Below are 21,333 nucleotides of genomic sequence, written 5' to 3' on the forward strand. Positions count from 1 at the left end.
TTGCGGGTTCAGGCTGTAGCCCTGTGGGTCTCTGTGCAGTGTTGCGGGTTCAGGCTGTAGCCCTGTGGGTCTCTGTGCAGTGTTGCGGGTTCAGGCTGTAGTCCTGTGGGTCTCTGTGCAGTGTTGCGGGTTCAGGCTGTAGTCCTGTGGGTCTCTGTGCAGTGTTGCGGGTTCAGGCTGTAGTCCTGCTCGTCTCTCCGGCTCCACTAGATGTCAGTCGGTGTCCAGAGACCGGGCGCCGCTCCCTCTGGCCGCCAGGTGGCGCCTCCGCAGCGCCCGTCTCTCTCCTCCTCAATCAGCGAAACAACAACCCGAACAGAGCAAGCGGGGTAGAGAGAGAGAGTCCAAACCGCCTCTGACCGCCACTTTCAAACTCGGCAGCAAAACATCCGACAAATAAAAATACGCGATTAAAGCCGGCGAGGCGCCTCCGGGTGGGATTACGGCGGCAGCAGGGTCACGGGAGTCGGTCGGTGCGGCGATCGGCGGCGAGGTAAGTTGTAAAATGGCGGAGAAGCTTCTGGAAGTTTGTTTGGTGTTTGTGTTGGTTTGTGTCGGAGGTTCGCGTTTCGGTGTCAGGGAGAGAGGGGGGACCAGAGAGGCGGGCCGGGGGCTCGATTTAAACCCGAGGCCCGGCCGGGGGAGCCCGAGCGCCGCGTCCCTGTCCCGCCGGATTCGGGCGACGAGTCCCCTGCGCGGCTCTGGGCTCATTTGTTATCGCGCTGATGTCGGGACTGTTTGAAACATGACAGCGGAGTTACTGCGACTCCGGCGCCGAGCAAGATGGAGGGCGAGACGCGCTCCGGAGCCGGGGGGAGCGGGTGGCCGTCCGGGCCGCCGGAGCTGAGGCCATTATGGGATGGAAAAGTACCTTTAGACCGCCGTGAGGGCGAATCGGCCCCCGTTACGGCGCGGGTTAGGCCAGAGAAGACTGCGCTCAACACCGAGCCAAGATGGAGAACCCCGGACAGCTGCTTCAAGATGGAGGAGGGTCCCCGCTCGCCTGCTCGCATGTGTCTGTGTTTATCCGTCTCCCAGCGCGGTGCGGTCGGGCCGGACGGGGTGAAGTGCGCTTCTGCTTCGGACGACACGAAACAAGCGGGCGCCGGAGAAGGGCACCAATGGCTGCCGGGGAGATGCCCTTTTGAAGGGGCAACATGGAGGCTTGTTTTGCTGACTTTGTGGAGCGCAGAGCCGCTCAGAGCCGCGCAGTCGTGCCGGCACTGCCTTCACTCCAGCTCGGCTCAGCTGTGTGTTTGGCCGGCGCTGCGGTTCAGGCCCGGGATTATTAAGATGTCTGGTGTTTTGCGCTCAATTTAATTTGCTGCCCGGCGCCAGTGGGGACTGGAGGGGTGCTGTTCAGTGGGGCGATTCTGGGGGATCATGGTGGTGCTTCTGCGCACGGGGTTTTGGCGCCAGTTTGCCGCTGCGGGCTGTTACTCGTGGGCAGGAGGGACGGGTCTCACGGGAGAATGGCCAGGCGTGCGGCTCGTAATCTAAACCGCTCCGTCTCCCCCGTTGGTTCACTGCGGCCCGCACTGTGCCGAAGCCCCGCGCTGCGTTTATTCTCTACGTCAGCGAAACATGTCAGCCGGGCTCCCGCACTCCCTCGGACCCGGACAAGCGGGCCTCTCTGCGGGAAGACGCTGCGTACAAGTGCACTTTAAGCTCTTTCGTCGCCGTACAGAACCCATATTCAGCCTAAATTTAAGCCACACCCTGCGTGCGCTTGGACGCGGGCCGACCGGGGGGTTGGGTGGCGCTAGAATCACTTCCTTAACCAGGATGGAGGAGGAGAAGCGCGGATGGTGTTTATGGATACGTGCATCCTCGCAGTGCGAGCGGTGTAGCGGCGGAAAACATCCTGCCGCCTCGCTGCAGCTCTATTGTCATGCTAAACGGTGACCCTGTTATTGTGTGCGGTCCGCCCGCCTTTTCTGTGCGCTGCGCCGGCCCGCTTCTCGGCAAAATGCGTCATTTCGGCGGCGCTGGCCGAGGCTGCCGCCGCTGCTGCTGCTTCGGCTTGTTTACGTCTGCAGAAGTAAATGCTTCCTGCTGATTGGACAACAGGGCAGCAGCGAGGGGACGGATTGTTGATTGGACAAGAGGGCACGGCGGGGGCGGGGCATATCCTTGTATGGAGCTGGGAGGCGGGGCTCGGTCTGTGTTGGGCAGTGTTGTGAAGACTGCGCGGCTGAGTGACCCCAATATCGCATCTAGAAAGCTTTTCAAACTTTGTGATCAACACAATAAGACACCTTTTGTAGCTCAGTTCTCATCCTTAAGTTAATTTGATATTAACACCATTAATTACACATCTGATGTATTTTGAAATTTTATTTTTGCATGCATATCATTTAAATGTTTCTACATCTAACGGTAATTTATCAATTTGTTGAATGTACACAAATAACTGTCGATATAGTCTAATGCAATGTAACTGTTACTATGTTATTAAATAACAAAAACAAGTACAATGTAATTTGTACAATAATGTAATGTTTTTTCAAAATATACACCAAATAGAAACATTGTATGGTATGTTTTATAGGACACTCCCCAACCTTTTGCCAATTTGAGTACATACATTGGGGCAGGTTTTCAAAGTAGTTTATTTTAAAATAATCTGAGTTCAGAGGACGTGCAAAGTTCATATACAAATCATCTTGTTGCATTGTTGGGATAATGCATTTTTCATGGCTGTCTAACCAGGGATCTCGTTAGTGAAATTGAGATCAATCCGTACATTTTCCGATGATATGTCCCATGGCTGACAATTAAAATGCATTCAGTATTGTCACTGTCAACATAGATTCTGTAGTTAAGTAATACGATTAAATTCAAACAATGCTGTACATACAACTGGCTAAACAGACCTGTACATTATCTAAGATAACTGCAATTCATTGTTTGTGTGCTAAGACAGTCAACTTAATACATCTTAGATAACTTTTTCTGGATAAATGGGAAATCCTACTCTGTGAGTAACTTCCCAGTTTATTTATTGGGATTTAAAGTGTTTATATCATGAGCCCAACATTTTTTCTAAGATCTAAACAAAGAATGGAAAAGCAACCCGTTGTTGATGTTTTTGTTAAAAGCAACATTTAGTTGTAATCCTGTTAATCTTGCTTTAATACGTCAGCAGGATGACTTGGAGTTAGTTTGCAAGTCTTTGTGGTTTAGGGTCTTCTGCACATAAAATCGTCCTGTTCTAGTTTTAATGGCAGCTTTTTACAGCTTTAAAGGCAGGGAGGGACAACATAAGTAAATCAAAATTATGCAGCCCTCATTATGATGTTAATATTTACCCAAGAATGGTCCTCTGCAAGCTTTCTCTTTTTATTTATTTAACATTGGATTAATTGGTTACGCTGCAGATAAATCCAATGTACAAACAAAATAAAAGTATGAATTAAAGTCCAGTTTATTCGATCATATTCCTCCAAGCACTAATTAATATTGATTATTTAAAATCATTAGCACTATACCCCTGATTGCATGATAGAGAGGTTATGGACATTTCATGCTAAACTGGATCATAAATACATTGAATTAGTGAGGTTTGATGAACGCAGTATCGAGTTGGAAAAGATCTTCATCAGGCATTGTGCCGAGACTTGACTCATCATTGCTTCGTTTGGAAGCAGACACTGCGAATGACCAACTGTGTAGCTCTCTTCCAACACAGAAGTTCAGTCATGACAATTAACAGGACGGTACAGAAAGCAATGGAGTTGGTTTAAGAAGTGAGAGTTGAGCACAACGATACATGTCAGTAGTGAGCTTCCACAATAAGGGAGACGGCTCGGCGAGTATTATATTATATAGGATCCTACAAAAGTATCAGTCCAGCAATGCAGGACCAGTAGTGCTGAGGGTTTCCCCCAGAAATGAGCATAGGCATGGAGGTCTGTTACCAAATTGTTGATGGGGGGGGGGAGGGGCAGTGGTTCTAGCTGATTGTCCACCAGGTGGTGGGCGGAGTCGAGCTAGCGGGGGGCGGAGCATGTGCTTTCAACGTTTTGTTTAGATTTTTTTTCGCCGTTCTCTCATTGTCACTGTTTTTTGGCCAGCGCAACAAGAACGGTATCTGTACTGTATTTAAACCACAGTAAACCATAAAATCAGTATTCCTCCCATCGGTAATCAGCAGTGCCTTGTCTGCGTGTTTTCATTTTGTTGATTGTTTCTTCCAAAGGGAATGGTGCATTTTCCCGTACTGGTGATTGGTATCATTGAGGTCAGTCTTTTTCCTTCTATGAAACCTGATCTGAACTAGCCCAGATCTCACTATGAGATCAGTTTACTATGAGTCTTTTTACCCTGTATAACATTTATGAATTAACACGTTCTGCACATTTCACACTTTTTAATAGTTTGAAGCATACAAAAATATTAATTGAATTCATCATGTTTTTCAAAATAAACACCAAATAGATTTAATGTAAAAGCATACATTACGGTCCGTTTCATCAAAGAAAATGCAAGGGCAAATGGAATGCATTGGATAAAAGCATTTTTTTTGTAACAGTGTGATTATTTTCTGCTATACATATAAATAAATCTGATTTTAAATTACTCTTGCTTGTTAATTAGATCTTCCATACAACAAGATAGGCAGCATTAAGACTATAATGTTTATAATAGTTCTGTAAATAATATTACAGCAGTTTTCAGATGGCATTGCTGTTAGAGTATTGAATTTTCTGTAGCACTGCATAGTCCATAGTCGATTGCCATTCATTTTGCTTTTATACTTGACCATATCAAATCATATGCAAATTAATTAAATAATAATAACAATTACACATTTTCTCTATTGTCGGCTTTTTGGTTGCAGCATATTTTCTCTGGGGTTATAGTGTGTTTGTTGCTGTTCGGACACCATTTTCCATTATTATTTAATGGTTCACTAATTATACAAACTACCAGCCATTGCGTTGAATAAATAAACCCATTTATTCTCAGCTAGATCTTGGTAATCTTGGTCTTGACATTTTGTAGGTGTAATAATTAGTGGACAATCACATTTGTAGTGGGATGTGTGAATCTGAAATTAACATGAATGTTCCAGTAGATTGCTTGGTTGTCTATCCAAGCCAAACCAGTATCAGCCAAGAGGATTGCAGTGAGAGAGTCGTGACTTTTGGATGGTGATGTTTTTTTATTGGCTGGGGGGGCAGGGCAGTCCCATCAATTTTAATATTACCTTTCACTCTGCCAGTAAAATACCTGCTGACAAGAGGAACAGGTTTTTGAGTGAGAGATGTGGATCCCACAGTCACTGCTCTGATCTTGGATTATATATTGACTGAGCAGTAGCTGCTTTGTGCTTATTTCTTATATTATTAAGATGGATGTTCTGGACATGTTTAATTCAATATTTTCATGGTTACTTATGTAAATTAAACAGATATATCTAATAATGCACATTTGGGCTCCTAAGTCAGGCAGCTTTCTGTTGGTCATGTGAGTAGTTAATTCTAGTATGCAACCCTTGATTGGAAAGGGAAAGCTATCATAAGGAAACCTATTTTATTTAAAACATTTATTCACATGAGATACATAATACGCACGCTTGTTTGCTTGGAATATCGTTTCTCATTTACACAAATTATATGTAGCAGCAAAATATATATATATTCTCACTGAATGTATGAGTTAATGATAATTTCGGAAATATCATCATTTGTCGTTTTGTTTTCCTCCGCTTGGAGGAATTGCCTGACGAGCCGGTGATGCTGTGCATGAATCGCCCTGCGGCCGGCTGCCTGGGCAAGGTCACCTCTTCAGCAGGTCATTTTTAGGTCGGCTTTATTCTCCGACTAGTGTTTACTCTGACCTAGGTCAGCACAGAGCCGTCCCAACAGCGGCCAGTGTAAACACTTTATCATTTTGAGGTTAACTTGATGCCTGCTGTTCTTATATAATATTACTTCAATTAAAGTTTCAATGATATATCTAATATGTATAGTTGCTTATAGAGCTCAGTTGGAAGGAAAAATCTCAATGGGTGGAAAATCACCTGCTCTTTCTGTTACTGTTCATACAGATTGTCTGCTTTGCATTGCTGTGTGGCAGTTATTTTTTGTAAGACCAAAACTAACATTTTTGTAAAAATAATATTCCCACACAGCACAAAATAAACAGGCCAGGTTTTGTACACTGAAAATGTTCAATTGTTTATTCAAATCTGAAAACGGTTGTCTAGAATCTTCAGTGTGTTTCAGTATGTTACACATTTTCCCTCGATTATAAAGGATTTTCAGAATCCAATTTTGATCTTCCAGATGAATGAGATAAAAATAAAAATAAACCTTTGGCACTTTCCTAAGGGGTCTAGAATGGGTTGTGTGGTGGTCAGGATGGGCAAATATATTATTGCATTCCTGTTTCTGCTAAGTAAAATTATAAAGAGTTTTAAGATGAAAATATAATTTAATCCAAACTGCCATACCTATATTGTGTGTTTGTGTGACATCAGGTAGGCTTAATCCTACCAGAAACAGAAAAGGTAAGAACTTTAAAAAATAACAAAATATACAGATTTGTGTGATTTACTCGAAGAAAAATCTAAAACGAAAAATCAGATGTGTTAATTATAGTAAGCGCTCCTGAAATGCGTCCTTTGCAGGATATCTAATGAGCAAGAGGTTTATCAAGAGGGGCGAAAAGCAAGGGGCACAGAAAAAGTTGGACAGATAGCATTGATACAAGATTATGTAAAGGCACGGTACTATGCGGTCTAATTTAATATCTAAATGTAAATAACAAGTATTAATAACAAATACAGCAATATTTTAATCGCATTTCTGAGTAGTATAATTAGTTTTGAAACCGTTATAATTATAAGGAGAACTACCCAATTACACTGAAACCGTATTTTTACTTTACATAAGGCTTTGCCTGACATCAGGACTGTCCTTTGGGTTGTGGTAGTCAGGGATATTCCATTTTCATAGTTGAGGGATTCCCACAACCATGCATAAACAACATTTGAAAGAATCTATGAAAATATGTTCTTATTTTAAAAGTGTTTTAACAACATCAATACTCGTCTAACTTTTGAAGGATCAGTTATTTAAATCCGAAGAATTCAATTACCACATTTTGTGTGGGGAAAAAACACCAACAGTGTAGTTAATTAAGGAAAATACTCTTGTGATTTACACTGGTTACTTGATTTTTTCCTTTTGAAACGGTTTGGATGTGAATCTGAAAATTGAAAAATTAAGTCTTATGTATAACATGCTGGAATGGAAATAGCCCATTGTAATTCACCTTTGCAGAATTAAGAGTTGTTCTGTTTGTGTTGTAAACAGCTTGTGTATGTTGACAAGTTTATCGACCACAAACGTGCTGTGACACTAAAATTGATGGTAAACATCTGCTGAGAACTTCCAGATTCCAAATTAAGCTTATTTTGCCAGGTGTCGTTAATGGATGCAGTGCTAAACATTCCCTAATAAATCATTTTACTTGCCTACCAACTTTGCTGGGTGCTAAAAGTTAGTGTTTAAATGCAGCTCATTGGCTAGCGCTATGTGCACCGCAAGTCTGAGAATGTTCCCTGGCACTAGAATAAACATCAAGGTTGATTCACATTGATTAAAATTGGTTGATTCACAATCTCCCGCCTCCCGCACAAGACAAACATGCCCTGGGGCAACAGTGTGGAGAAGTGCTTAGGACTTTGGACTTAACCAGAGGGATCCAAAGACAGACAATTCTGTTGTACTTTATATGTATTCTTCCAGTAAAAAAAAACCCAATGTGCTCCTATGTAAGAGGGATTAAATAATATTTTAATGTATCACTATCAGAAAAAGATGTACAGTACACCTTCCAAGATATAACTAACTTCTATATTATATATATATATATATATATATATATATATATATATATATATATATATAACTAATATAAGTTAGGGAGGTATTCAACAAAGACAAAACTCAGTTGTGTTTAAATGTCCATGGTAATGATTCTCCACTGTCATTTTCTGGATCAAATGCTTAGATATCACCATATGATGTGTGATGCTGTGTTTTGTTATCTGTAGTTCATATTATCATTAGTTGATGTTAAATGGGGGTAGGCAAGCTCAGTGTTATTTCTTAAAACATGTTAAGTAATTCGATGTTTAATCAATATCTGGTAAATTAAGAAAATGTAATCTAAATCTGTCTTTCAGGCATATTTTGCATATATTATTAGTTGTTTTACATTGCTCCAATTTAAAAACTGTTCTTCATTGATACAATTGAATGTTTATACCAGAAAGAATGTGTAATTTCAATGTATTGACGATACTATTTTTGCGTTCCACATATATGACTTAAAAACGCATATGGATGTTTTATCCCAGTGCTGTACAATGGTAGGATTTTCAATACCACTCAAAAGATGGTTTATAGATTACAGTTGAACCTTTTCTAAAATGCACTCCAAGCCATTGAAGATTTAATGTATTATATTACTCTGCATATTTGTGGTCTTTTTCTGTTCTTTAAAACGTAGCAATTTAGCTTTTGCTGATGGAAAAACCCAAACAATGAAGCCTACTGACCTAAAGTGTGAATAAAAAACTATAAACCTTTTCAAGTTAGAGGTAGAATGGAAGCAGGGCATCCTCCGAGTGATTTGTCACTCTGCAATTGCATTACTGTGGCTGATTTTTATGAGGGGACTTCAGGCAATCACCTGGAATCTCCTTTTGTCTGAGCATCGTAAAATCTCCTTTCTTCATCAGAAAATTTTAGAAGATTTTAAAAATTGTAGGTGATTTTAAGAATTGACTTTTAAAATTTTAATCATAAGTATTAAAATTTGTATTGATTGTTTTTATTTTGAAATGTAAAATACTTACATCAATAAAACAGTATTTCTTCAACAGAAAGGCCGCGCCATTAGCCTGAATCTATATTTGTGCAACAGTATTTAGAGTAGGTCAGCGGTAGATTGATTCATCCTGTTAGCTGGCATTGTTCTTCATATGTGATTAAAACCGTTGTAACAAAGCCTTGTCTTAATAACCTACTTCTGGCATCTTCATTTATCACAGAGCACAATGTGTGTTGTTGTGCCCCCTCTAAACTGATATGGCAACATTGTTTCATCAAAAACAAAATAACAAGACATGTTTTAACCGGTAAACACTGTACACTTACACTGGGATAAAAGAAAGAAGTAGAAACCTACAGTGTGATTTCCCTATGAGTTGACCATCATATTAGCTGTATTTGCTTTGGATTGAGCCTGTCTATATGTAAATGAGGGGGAACATTTTCACCAAAATAAAGAGCTTTGGAGTCATTTGAATACTGTCCACCTAAACACTGCAATCCAGGGATAAGGGAGGTGACTTAAAGGAGTAGAAAAAACAATCATACATTTTTCACAATTTTAAGAAATGAATAGGCTTACATGTGAAAATCCATACTTAATTACAGAAGGTAATGTGAGTTTTTATCAGAATTACACTAGTAAATCACCCAAAGATTAATTTCAACAACATTGTCATTACCAGGCACAATGGCTCCCGATCACTTCTAAGCAGGTGCGGCTCTGGTGTTTTTAATTATTGCAGGATGTACTAAAGCAAATCGAATGTGCTGTGAAGAAAAGTGACTGAGCAGACCACGGGTCACTTCAAATGAAAACTACAATTACAGCAGCTGTGTTAGTAAGTCACCCTGGATAAGGGTGTCTGTCAATAAATAAATAATAGAACGTCCCAATATAATTATTAACTTTTTGTCCAGTTACCTTTACAGTTGTACAAGTATGTGCAGTTATGTTAATGATATCAAAACACAACAACTATAAAATGTGTACTTTGTATTTAAACACACGACAATTTCTAAATCGGGAAACTTAAACCATTATTTTCATTGTTCAAATCCTGGCACCTTCCCAGCAATTTGATACCTTTTCAGCAAACAGGTGGTGAAAGTCACAGCTTGTGTTGCTAGTTAGTAGATGGTTATATAGGCAGGCAGATAGAGGGGCAATTATTTCTGCCCCCTGAAGGGCAGATAGTGTACATGCACTTGGACCCTGGGCTGACTGCAATAACTTCACACTAACTACAGACATGGTAGTTGAAAATATGATGTCAGTATTTGCTCTGTGTATACCAGGATACAACTGTGAATAATTCGTTTTTTCTGTTCATTTTAATTAGTGCTAAATAGTTTAAATAGTTAAATAGAGACATTTTCAAGTTAGAATACAAGTTTGTTCAATAACGCTCAGTCCTGACAAATTGCTTTTATAGCACACTGCTTTAGTCATTCATTTACACTGTCTTGAATGCTGCAAAATAATAAAAATCATTTTAGGCTACTGTAAACCCAGACATATTTGCAAAACATAAATTACACTAATTAATTCTGTAGTCTATAATAATCTTTCTTGCACTACAGTATACTTTAATTGATAAGACAGGTTTAGTCAAGTGTTCTTGGGTTCTATTCTAATTGCTTTGGGTTGTTTCTGATGTTAGCACAATGTTAGCTTGATATAAATGTGAATTCCGTTTGAATGCAAAGCACAATGATTTAAGACCCACACAGTAATGGTAACTGCCATCAGATCTTTGTGCTGTATGCGACCGGCCTGGTGAAACAGGTTGTATAGGTGTGATTGACCAGATTTCTTTAGTTTTTATTTCTCTACTGGTTGTTGCATGATTATATATTACACATTACATATTAAACCTGACCATATATTACACATTTTAAAGACATATGTTCTTTTTGTTGTTGGAGGTTTTTTACCTTAAAATTGGTTTGTTAGATTCCTTTGCACCAACTGTTTGGTGCTGGATTGATGGTTTCTAAGTTGCCTGGGTTCTGACCTGAACAATAGCATCTTATTATGCTAATCGATTCTGTCCTGCCTGTCCTGTCATCACTTGGCAGCCGAGAACCTTTCGTTTTCTCCAACATAGTCACACAAGGATTACCTTAATTAACGGCTATCCTTTTCTCTGGCTTGCTGGACGAGGGAAGGAATCACAACCCAATTACAAACTAAGTAGCTGTCAGACTTCATTTATTGATGCGTTTATTTTTTATGAAGTGCATCTCCTCTGTGCTTTCTGTTGCTAAGGGGAATGTGTGTACAAGTGCTGCCCGACATTATTATTCAATTACACGGCTGGTTTTCTGGGAGGGATTACGAGTGATAGTGACTAGTGTGATTCACCCTTAAAATAGAGGAACAGCTGCAAGAAATTGCATTGATTAAGGAGCACTTTGTGGGAAGAAATGAAAGCAGCTTATTCACCTAGTGAGAGAAGCCCGACAATCTGGTCTCACATCCATGTTTTAACATTCAGTGCGTTAGCCCTGATCAGAAATCTCAGAAACGTGTGTAATAATAAAATGGTAGTTGCACGGATGGAATAACATGTCGGCACAGTACAAGAGAATTGATCTTTCGTGATTCATCTCAATTTGTGCGGCTATTATGTATGCCTCTGCCTGCTGCTATGACTGGCAAATAACAAGGTTGCAATACTTTGTAGTTTATTAGTGTAACAGATGTTTACATTTGTACAGCAATCATAGCTTGTGTTGGTACTGGACTTGTATTGTACTAACAGTTTTCTACAGGTGCTAAAATAGCTTTTCTGTCCTACCTGACCTCAATAGGTTGTTCATATAGATCTAAGCATTGTATAACTACATTAATGCCTGTTTCAAATTTGACATATGCTACTTTATGATGTTACAAAACGTTTTAGTCTAAAGGTTAAAGTATTTGTAGCTTGATACTCAATTGCTGGATACTTGAATGTTTTATTGTATGTTTTAACTGCTTAGCCTTTAATTTTTTGTTAATTGTTATTTTTTTAATTTTGCCATCCAAAATTGTGTGTGTATGACTACGGTATAGTACAGTCAATTCTTTACTTGAAAGATATTACTATTGTTGCCAGATTGGGAAATGTTACTATTCTCCTTATTTTACAAAGAAAGGACCTTAATCTGTGCCCCTAAAATATTGAAAGTAATTTTACCTTTAAGGTTAATTGTTTTGTCAATGCCAATTATATTAAGTGTTTTTTTAAGTCTTGCTCAGACGATGAGTTTATCTGTTAAATATGAACAGGTATAATTTTTTTTTTCTTATGAATTAAATTGTCCTTAATCCATATTTCATCATGTTTTGCAGTGTAATCAGCCTATCCCCCCAGTCTTATGATTACAGTATAAGGAGAGGAATCAACAGCTACTAATGAGTGCCTTTCAATTATTTAAAAAACCCAAAACACGTATGGTTAGAAGTAAATATCTTGCCAGAAGTTAAGATTCTGTTTAAGCTGCTCAAAGGTGGGTGATTGTTAGTAAATATATGACAATATAAAGGTGTTTAGTTTGAATATTTCAATGTAATACAATAACCTGTGGGAGCAAACTGTCCTTGTATGCTGCTTATCAGTTTATAGTAATATTATCATCAACCCGTCTCTAAGACAAACTGTCAGCAGAGCATTTTTTTAGGTAAAGAAATTATACGAAATCACAGTATTATCCAAATGGCAAATAAAGAGGATATATATCTGCTGTCCAAAGTCTTCTCTCCAATACAAAACCAGGAAAGAAACGTCTTCTTTCCCCCCATAATGAATACAGCTACCACTACTATTTTCAGCTGAGCATAAACCCAGAGTGTGTACACTTCCAGCCCGCTCTGCGCCTCGTAACGCCACAGACACTCGAGGGGAAACCCTACTGATCTAAACAGAAATAACACTAATGAAGGAACATTTCATTGGCAAGAAGAAATTATCATTGTCATGCAGACCCATTTCTACCTGCCGTTCTCCCAGGGCACGTTTCCAAACAATCCAAATAAACAAACGCTAACACATGGCCAAGGTTTCAAACGAAACAAACAAACAAAGCAGTGTGCTTCCCTATAGATTTGAAGTGTCTTTTTCCACCGAATACTGACGATTTGAACTCCGACTGTAAAATGTTGTGGCACATCAATTCACAGTGGGGCACAGAAATCCATTACCATCCTTTTAGACTTGTGTACAAATGGTTTGCAGTAGATTGTGTATGTTTTTGTGCAGGAGCATAGCGTTGCCCTCCACAATTCAGTCTTTCACATCGTCCAAGAGGTCCCTGGAGCCTTAGCTTTTTGTCTTGCTCAAAGTTGTTGCTTAGTTTCTAATGTAGTTTCTTAGAAATCAGGAAACTAGATATCAGGAAAATATAATTACTTAACCAGTTGAATCTTACATGTTGAGCGTGGTTTATAAATATTGAGTTATCATACTGTCTCCTCAAATCCCATGATCTTTGTTTGAAATCAGGTGTTGGTGGGACCCTTCTCACAACTAAGGACTAAGGAGTCCAAGGTTTTGCCTTATTTGACACAGCAGCCCCCCCCTAGGTGTACTGAGATAATGCGATTGAGTGAATCATCCTCCAACGCTTTCTTCACCATTAATCATGAAAGTGAACGCAGGGAGTTCAAAGGAGGCCATATCGGCTGTGGTTTTTCATAGCCCTTGAGTCATGTTAAGTGTCACTTGTTTCTTTCTCGTCTCTGTGATGTCTTCATGTGTATACCTACTAATGCTCTACTTTTCTCCCACCCCTCCCCCATTGACATAGTGAACTAAACCAAACTTAAAATGTGTCATGTATGGACTCTACAAGCTTATTATGACTCACAGGTACACCCATAAGCATGTCATAATGATCTCTATAGTTCATTCATCAGATCTGAGGAATTTACCCAGTGTGTTTAACTTTGGTATGCATTGACTACACTGAACGATATCCACTTTAAAAACCAAGACCTTTGAATGACCTTGTCTGAGAAGCTCAACTGATCACTAGATGTTTGTAGTGTAATTATTTTGTTTGTAGCTCTACCGTTAGCAATTAATTGTCATAGATCGAACAACAACAATATATTTATTTCTTCTGATTCTGAAAATGATCTTTTCCCTTGCTTGTATCTATGTATATGTAAAACCAAATGTCTGTTTGATCTGATCTCCAAACGTGGATAATACCAGAAATGTTTTTACAGATTTCTTACGAATGCAAACACTGTTAATAATATGCAAAAATAAAACAAACATATCAAATGTAACATCTAAGCTTTGCTTTCCATGGTGTAACCCAGTCACCATAGTTCTACTTTTTACACTTTCAGTAAGTTTAAAGTCCTTCAGATTTGATATCAAGCTACTCAGGTCAGCCAGTATCTGTGCTGCTATGTATATGCTTTGTATAGGTTCTGTGGTTTTTATCCTGTAAAGAAAGGGGTGCAGATTGCAGTCCAAAATATTAATCGTCCTATCTAGAAGATTAAGGAGAGCCACAGCGTCTTCTGTTAACTTGATTTATTGGGCTCCAGGATTATTGTGTGTTTATTGTGTCTGTCCAGGATTAGGGTTGGCCACTAGAACATAGTCCCTGAGTGATGGCAATATCAGAAACCATACATGTTGGAAATGAATGTGTATGTGTGTATGACTATGCCAGTCCCCTTCTTAACATGAACATATAACAGCATGACAATGTGCAAAGGCCCCAGTGCTCTATTATTATTATTGGTCGTGGAAGCAGGAGTTGTGGTCTATTCTTTTATCTCCTTGTATTTTACACATACCTTTCGATGTGACAGATGGCAGCACAGGGATTGAATATGAAATGTGCAAAATAGTCACGACCTTCATGGCAATAGTGAAGACTACCAAGGTGCAAGTATCAAATCATTCTACATAAGAACTTTTAAACAGTTGTAAAATGATATGTCTAAAACAGTGAATACATCTAGATTTTGAAATGCTATATGTTAAAAATAAGAAAAAAGCTATTAAGGCTGTTGTGACCTCTGAGTGCTGTAACCTTCTCAGCAGTTGGTTAACAAGAAGACAGCCAGTGATGGGTTTTATCTGAAAACAAGATGAGGGAAATGGAGGAGTGATCTTGAGTGCGGCAGATCATTTCTCCTCTCCGAATCCCCCAAGGTCTTAAAGCCTAAAAAGCCTCCATGATTTATACACAGTTTAGAGAAATACAGTATACATGTGTTCTCAGTAGCAGCATGATTGGCACAGATGGCTCTTGTGAGGTTCTCTGTAGTGTGGGTTGCCATTTAAACTGTTGCAGATTTATAACGACGGCAACGTAATTGATCGTAATGCAAGACGACAGACAGCCGACTTCAACACTCAAATCTGCCTAGCACTGTATTGAATGGATGAGGGGGGGAGTAGTTTGTGTGTATTTATGTTTACTATGCAAGCTGTGTGCATTCACTGAATGTATTTTACTAGGTCACAGGTGTACCATTTGTGGTAATCCTGTTTGTGAGAAGCGAATTCAAACTGTCTTGGGGTTTTGACACAAAGGGATCTGCATTATGGTTTTACTGCTCTATTGAGAAGTGCTAATAAAAGCAATTTGCAGGTATGTTGAAAGAAAAAAAAAAAAAAGCATTATCTTTACTGGTTCTAATCTGTAACTGTGATTTTGTACTTAGCGTTGAAAGCAATAAAGTGCTGAGTTGAAGGGAGATGTTAAGCATGCATTTTACGTTAAGTAAACACTGCAGATCTTAAATTCTATTGACTTCTACAGAATAGACCCGCTGTGCAGTTTATGTCTTTAGTATGATTCTGCTGATACATGAAAATAAACAGTCTTGTTTACAGTGTGACTCAAAAACTTATAATTTAGTTTGGTTTTATTTAGATATATATAAGTATATGTATATATATATGTCTGTGTGTGTGTGTGTGTGTGTGTGTGTATATATATATATATATATATATATATATATATATATATATATATATATATACATATACAGTCTGCTTTTGAAGAAAACAGCCCTTAATCTAAGTGCCTGTAGCTAACACCCAAAGAAGGTACTTTGGTATTTAGTGGTTGATTTTTAAATGTAAACAGCCAGAGAATCAAGGAAGTGAAAAGCCTGTATTTTGGGTGTTTTTGTTCTTTTCAGCTTCAAGCGCGTCCGGGTTGCTTTTATTTGAAACCCTTTCAAGTGAATAAAATGCTGTGCTCTTAAAAATAAAATAAAAACTCTGGCTGCCTCCCATAAAATCTTTGTAGGTGTTAAAGACAAGCTGTCTTGAATAAGGCTGTTAAATACTTGTGGTTAAACATTACATATCCACTTAACCAATGTGGTTTACCAAATAAATGTTTTCACTGTACAGCTAAAAGCCAGCCTGTGTCTCTAAAGCAGATTGACATTTTGGTTGCTAACAATAACATTTCGTCTTCTAACAATAAGCTTGTGGGTCTGCGAACAGTGTTTATGCGTCAGATTGAGTGTTAATCTGATTGTCATTATTTTCTCATATTAAGTAAAAATGTTTTCAATATCTGTGCAGCATTACATGCATTTTATGGAAGGAGTTTGCAGATGTGCGCTTCCTTTAACTTTCCCAGCTTCCTCTCAGACGCGGTTAGAGCCCGTAGTACAATAACAGACATCAGATGTGCTCTATAGATTAAACATGGAGACGTCTGACTGTGTGCCCATTTTAGTATTGCACATATTTAATGTGTGTGTTCATATAATGCATATTTTTTGGATAATTTCAGATTGTGCAACTATTTGAATTTGTGCATTCAATACTCTTTAATGCACTGTACTGAGAGAACAATTAATCTATAAACAACAGTTTTGCTATGCTGCTTCTTGTACGGACTGTGTACTCTCTAAACGCTTATGAAATGTGATAATTGTGAGATTGCCCGTATTTTCTTTCATTGTCAACCTCTCTCTATTGCGGTCTTTCTCATTCCAGCCACTAATAAAAAGAAAGCATCACTTAATTAACTTCCCAGTGTTTTCGATAAGCTAATGCATTTGCTGAATGTTTCATGTGTGATAGCCTATCCAGCATTTCGCAAGCATTGGACTAAAACATGTGTTTGTTACATAGTGAAGGAGATTCACACTGCAGCCCTGTAAGTAAATATTTGATTAGGAAATTAATATCTAATATCTCCCTTATTATCGCTTGATGCATATCAAACTAGACAAAATATACCTCCAGCTCTGACCAGCAGTTAGCCTACATAAAATGCACAGATTTATTGTATATGTTGTTTGCAAAAACAGGGAATAATCAACCGGTATCAACCAGTACCTAACATGTTCCCGTTTGCTTTAAATGATACGTGACAATTTAAAGCATGTCTAGAGGGGGAATGTTGAAAAAGCCCTGTAAAGATACCTTGTCCTCCCTTGTCAGAAGATTGCAGACACCATATTCTGAACAGTGGGATTGACATTGTAATGCGTAGGTTAAGCCACGTCCCCCCCTATCTATTAAAAGGGGATTGACGGTGACGAATTGACTGATTGTAGCTGTCTCTCCAGCAGCTGGTGGCAGTAAGGATGTGGAACAGGTTACAAACTTGGTCTAATGACATTGTTTGACATGTACGCTAATGGATGACATCCAGAAGACTGAACAGAGAAAAAAAAAAAAAACTTTGAACATGGTCGGGTGGAGGATAAAAGCCTCCAAACTCTTGCCCACACTTTAAAAACTGAACTTGAATGGCGGTAGCACATGTTTATATAGCATGATCTACATATTTCTCCTATTAAGGGATTTTCCCCCAGTCAGAATATGAGATTAAACATGAATGGTAGAGTTGTGTGCGCCCCCCTTCCCCAATGCCTACCAGTTGCACTGACCCACAGGAATTGTTTCCCCTTGAAGAGGAACGCTTCGCTAGCGAGAGCATTTGTTCACAAATCTTGAAAACTGCCTTGTTTTCGTGTAGTAAGAGGGATCATTCCCACATCCCCGAGGAAATCCTTGGATTGAGACTGTGCTTAAGAGCTCCACTTGTAAGCAAATGCCATTCATTCATAGTGAAATGCATTCAGTAGAATTGCTTGAGCTCAAAAGCTCAAAAGGAGTGCAATATTGCTCCCCTAGTGGTTACAACCTGTCTTACACTTTTCTGTGAGGTTATAAAAAGCTTAAAATCATTTTCTTTTACAAAAAATAATAATTTACATATAATCATTGCCTTGTGTCATGCTTTTTTTAAACATTATAGATTTGCCCTGAAAATTCATTACATGTGTTCACTGAGCTGTATTTCCTAATTCTGAAGAATCATAATTTGTACTGCTTTTGAAAACAAGTTATGTGCAATTTTCTTTATTTAGATATATAATTTGTGTCCTAAATGAATGTGAAACTCATTAAAGCTCCTTTTTGGATACCAATTGCCTTGGATAAAGTTTTTTTCCCCCAAATATACATACAAATATACAAATATAAGTACCATGTTTGATAACCTTGATATTAGGGCTGGGTGATATGACTTAATATCTAGATTTTTTAGACGATTTATATCTCTTTCTTGTTTTTCTCCAATCAAGCTATAAAATAAGACGAAAGACATTCAAACAGCAAGTCTTTCTTTAATCATTAAATATGCAAAACTAACAAATACCACATGCAGGCTATTATGGTAAATATGTTTTTTGTTTTACTTGACTTACATTAAATACCTGAGTAGGTCTATATTAAATACAAAAAAAGAACAATACAAAAATGCCTATTATGCCTGTAAAATCAGTGCACAAAATAACAAATACTGGCTGTCTGCATTTTGACGAAAAAGCACTGAATACACTCAAGCCTGCAGAACAGACTTCATGAACCGCAGAATGCAGCGCATTACAGCGCATGCGTGATTACTATTACTCGTGTTGTTCTTGTTATGGGATATATATACACACATATACACAGTATGATTTACTGTCACATAACAGCAGTAACACAAGTAATAGTAATCACGCAACACATGTGCTGTAAAATGGTACAGATTCAGATTTCCCACAGCCGTTTATAGTGGCGCATTAACATTTAGACGGACATTTCTGTATAATGTGCCAATACAAAATAGTTATTATAATAAAAACAGCTGTGTACCACTTCACCATCTTAATCAAAAGAACATGAAACATTCTGCATTTGTTTACATTGCTTTCCAATTTATTAAAATGCAAATCAGCTTTATAATTCTTTAATTTTATACACATGATATCAGTGTAAATTAGCGGGGTGGGGGGGGGATCATGTGCGCTTGCGCTTTAGTTTCTTCAGGTTATTATTTTTTTCGCTTATGTTCTTAGTGTGTAATTCAATCATTTAATAACTATTATTTTATTCATTCACTTCCATTGCTTTTAACAAATCTTAATACAGCGAGTGTAACATTCAAGGTCATAATTCCACGCACCCGTCCGTTTGTAAAATAAGCATCTCCTGATTAAGGACCTCAACACTACTCATTCACTAACATCAACACAGATTACTCGACAGTAACACACCACCGACACACATTGGCTTCCTCCTCTTCATTCCTCCTCACGCCTTCCTTGATATATGAGGAAGGCGCTTGGCCGAATAAAGAATGACTTTATCAGTCTTCTGCAAGTGATTTTTGCTTAGCTTGTGCATGTGAAGACAGTCAATTTCTTATGAAATCTGTATTCAAGGAGATTCTGCAGTTTTCTCTAGTTTATTTTTGTACATGCACAGTATATTCTAACATGATCAGCTACACTGACATAGTATTTTGAAAACAAAAGAAAATATGCACTTTGTGTATATGTGGTTTCTACAGAAAGACCTCATTGACCTCTCCCTGGTTATTTGTTGTGGTTTCCAGGTTTTCCAGCGAACAGGAGGATATCTCAGGATTGGACTGGTGTGGTTAATGAAGAGTGGACGTCCTTACTAAGTTGAGGTGGTACAGAAGATGTTAAAGAAATGATAGCAGCACCAGAAATACAAACAGAGTTTCATTTTCCTCAGTAAGTCACTGAATGTCTGTCTGTCTTACTGTGACGAACCTACCAACCCGCAACAGCTCTTAAAACGTCTATTTTCAGCATGTTCAATTGTATAAGACTGCAATCCAAAAGTTCAAAAGTGAGTCTCAGTAGTGAAACCATTGGCTTCGTTCAATCATCTCATAGCTTTAATATTTCCCAATAAATGTGATCCTGTGGAATTTATGTCCGTCTTCTTTCCATAGGGAAAGTGATACACATTTCTCTTCTGATACTGACTTTGAGGATCCCGATGGAAGGAATCCAAAGCCAGCGAAAGGAAAAGTAAGACATTTTAAGAAACCATTTCGAATTACCTGTGCTGACAGGGATTGGTACCAAAGTCCTATTTTCTAAGGTCGACGCATTTCACATTTTGTAAACTTGCCATGATCCCAGGCATGTCTGAATTGATGAACACAACAGCGCCCACGCACTTACCCGTTCAACTCTCCCTGGTGTGCGTCTCTGTGTGTGTGCATCTCTGTGTATGTGTGTGTGTAATCAGTGATGTATCCAAGGGAGTTGCTTTTTTATTTTTTTCTTCATAATAATGATAATGATTTAAGTGTATATTAAAGTTTTTAAATCATTGCAATGTGAAATTGTGCCTGGAGTGTTGTCAGTTTTGGGAAGAAGTTCTTTCCAAAGTTCTTTCTTTATTATTGTGAGGTGTTCTGGATTGAAAATAAGGTGTCTTCTCTCACCAATTAAGCATAGCTATTATATATTCGTCTTTTAGTTCTCTTGTTGCCTTGGTGGTTTAACTGATTAAACAAATGTCATATCCCCCCGAAACAAAATCCTGTGTACGCCACTGATACATTTAAGCACTTGAAACATAATTGTACTGTTTTAAATGGTTATAGAGATGTATAGTTGTATCTTGTTGACATATTGTCGGTCACAGCTATGATTTATTTGATGCAGAGTCCTTGTCCAAGAACACAACCCTCAATAATATAATTATTCCTACTGGAAAATATGATCTGCTTTACCACCTGTATATGTGTGCATGTGTATATTTAATATACATGTATCCATGTTTGTATGTATGATACCGGAGATGGCTCAAACTGCTGTGTAAAGAGAGGCCACGATCACTGTGATATTGTTTTGTCAATTCCACTGTTTACTCCAGGTTTTTGCTGCTGGTGTTTGCTTGTTTTTGATTGCTTTGTCCATCTGTATCGCAGACCGTCAAGAAGGGTAAGAAGCTTGCGGGGGAGAAGGGCAAGGGCGGAAATGGAGGAAAGGGGGGGGGCGGTCTCAGCCGGATGAATGGACACCACCAGGAAAATGGGATGGAAAACATGATGCTGTTTGAGGTGGTGAAGATGGGAAAGAGTGCCATGCAGGTGAGTTATTCAGAGCAGAGGTGCTGCACCACTGGATTCCACATCTGTCTGTTGTGTGCCTTTGTACCTGGAGAGCCTGTCATCATAA

At 38.8% G+C, this 21,333-nt stretch overlaps 1 protein-coding gene across 1 annotated transcript in view; it reads left to right on the forward strand.

Annotated features, from left to right (window-relative positions):
• The first annotated feature begins 282 nt into the window (after positions 1 to 282).
• Positions 283 to 21,333, forward strand: part of stag2b (STAG2 cohesin complex component b) — a 39,275-nt gene continuing 18,224 nt past the window's right edge. Inside the window, exons 1-4 of the mRNA XM_066714679.1 lie at positions 283 to 493; positions 19,725 to 19,869; positions 20,094 to 20,172; positions 21,084 to 21,245. Coding sequence (XP_066570776.1) covers positions 19,826 to 19,869; positions 20,094 to 20,172; positions 21,084 to 21,245 — 285 coding nt within the window. The 5' untranslated portion in view covers positions 283 to 493; positions 19,725 to 19,825. The remainder of the gene's footprint in view (positions 494 to 19,724; positions 19,870 to 20,093; positions 20,173 to 21,083; positions 21,246 to 21,333) is intronic.

Source organism: Amia ocellicauda, chromosome 10 (assembly GCF_036373705.1).
Source record: "Amia ocellicauda isolate fAmiCal2 chromosome 10, fAmiCal2.hap1, whole genome shotgun sequence".
NCBI classification, from domain to species: domain Eukaryota; kingdom Metazoa; phylum Chordata; class Actinopteri; order Amiiformes; family Amiidae; genus Amia; species Amia ocellicauda.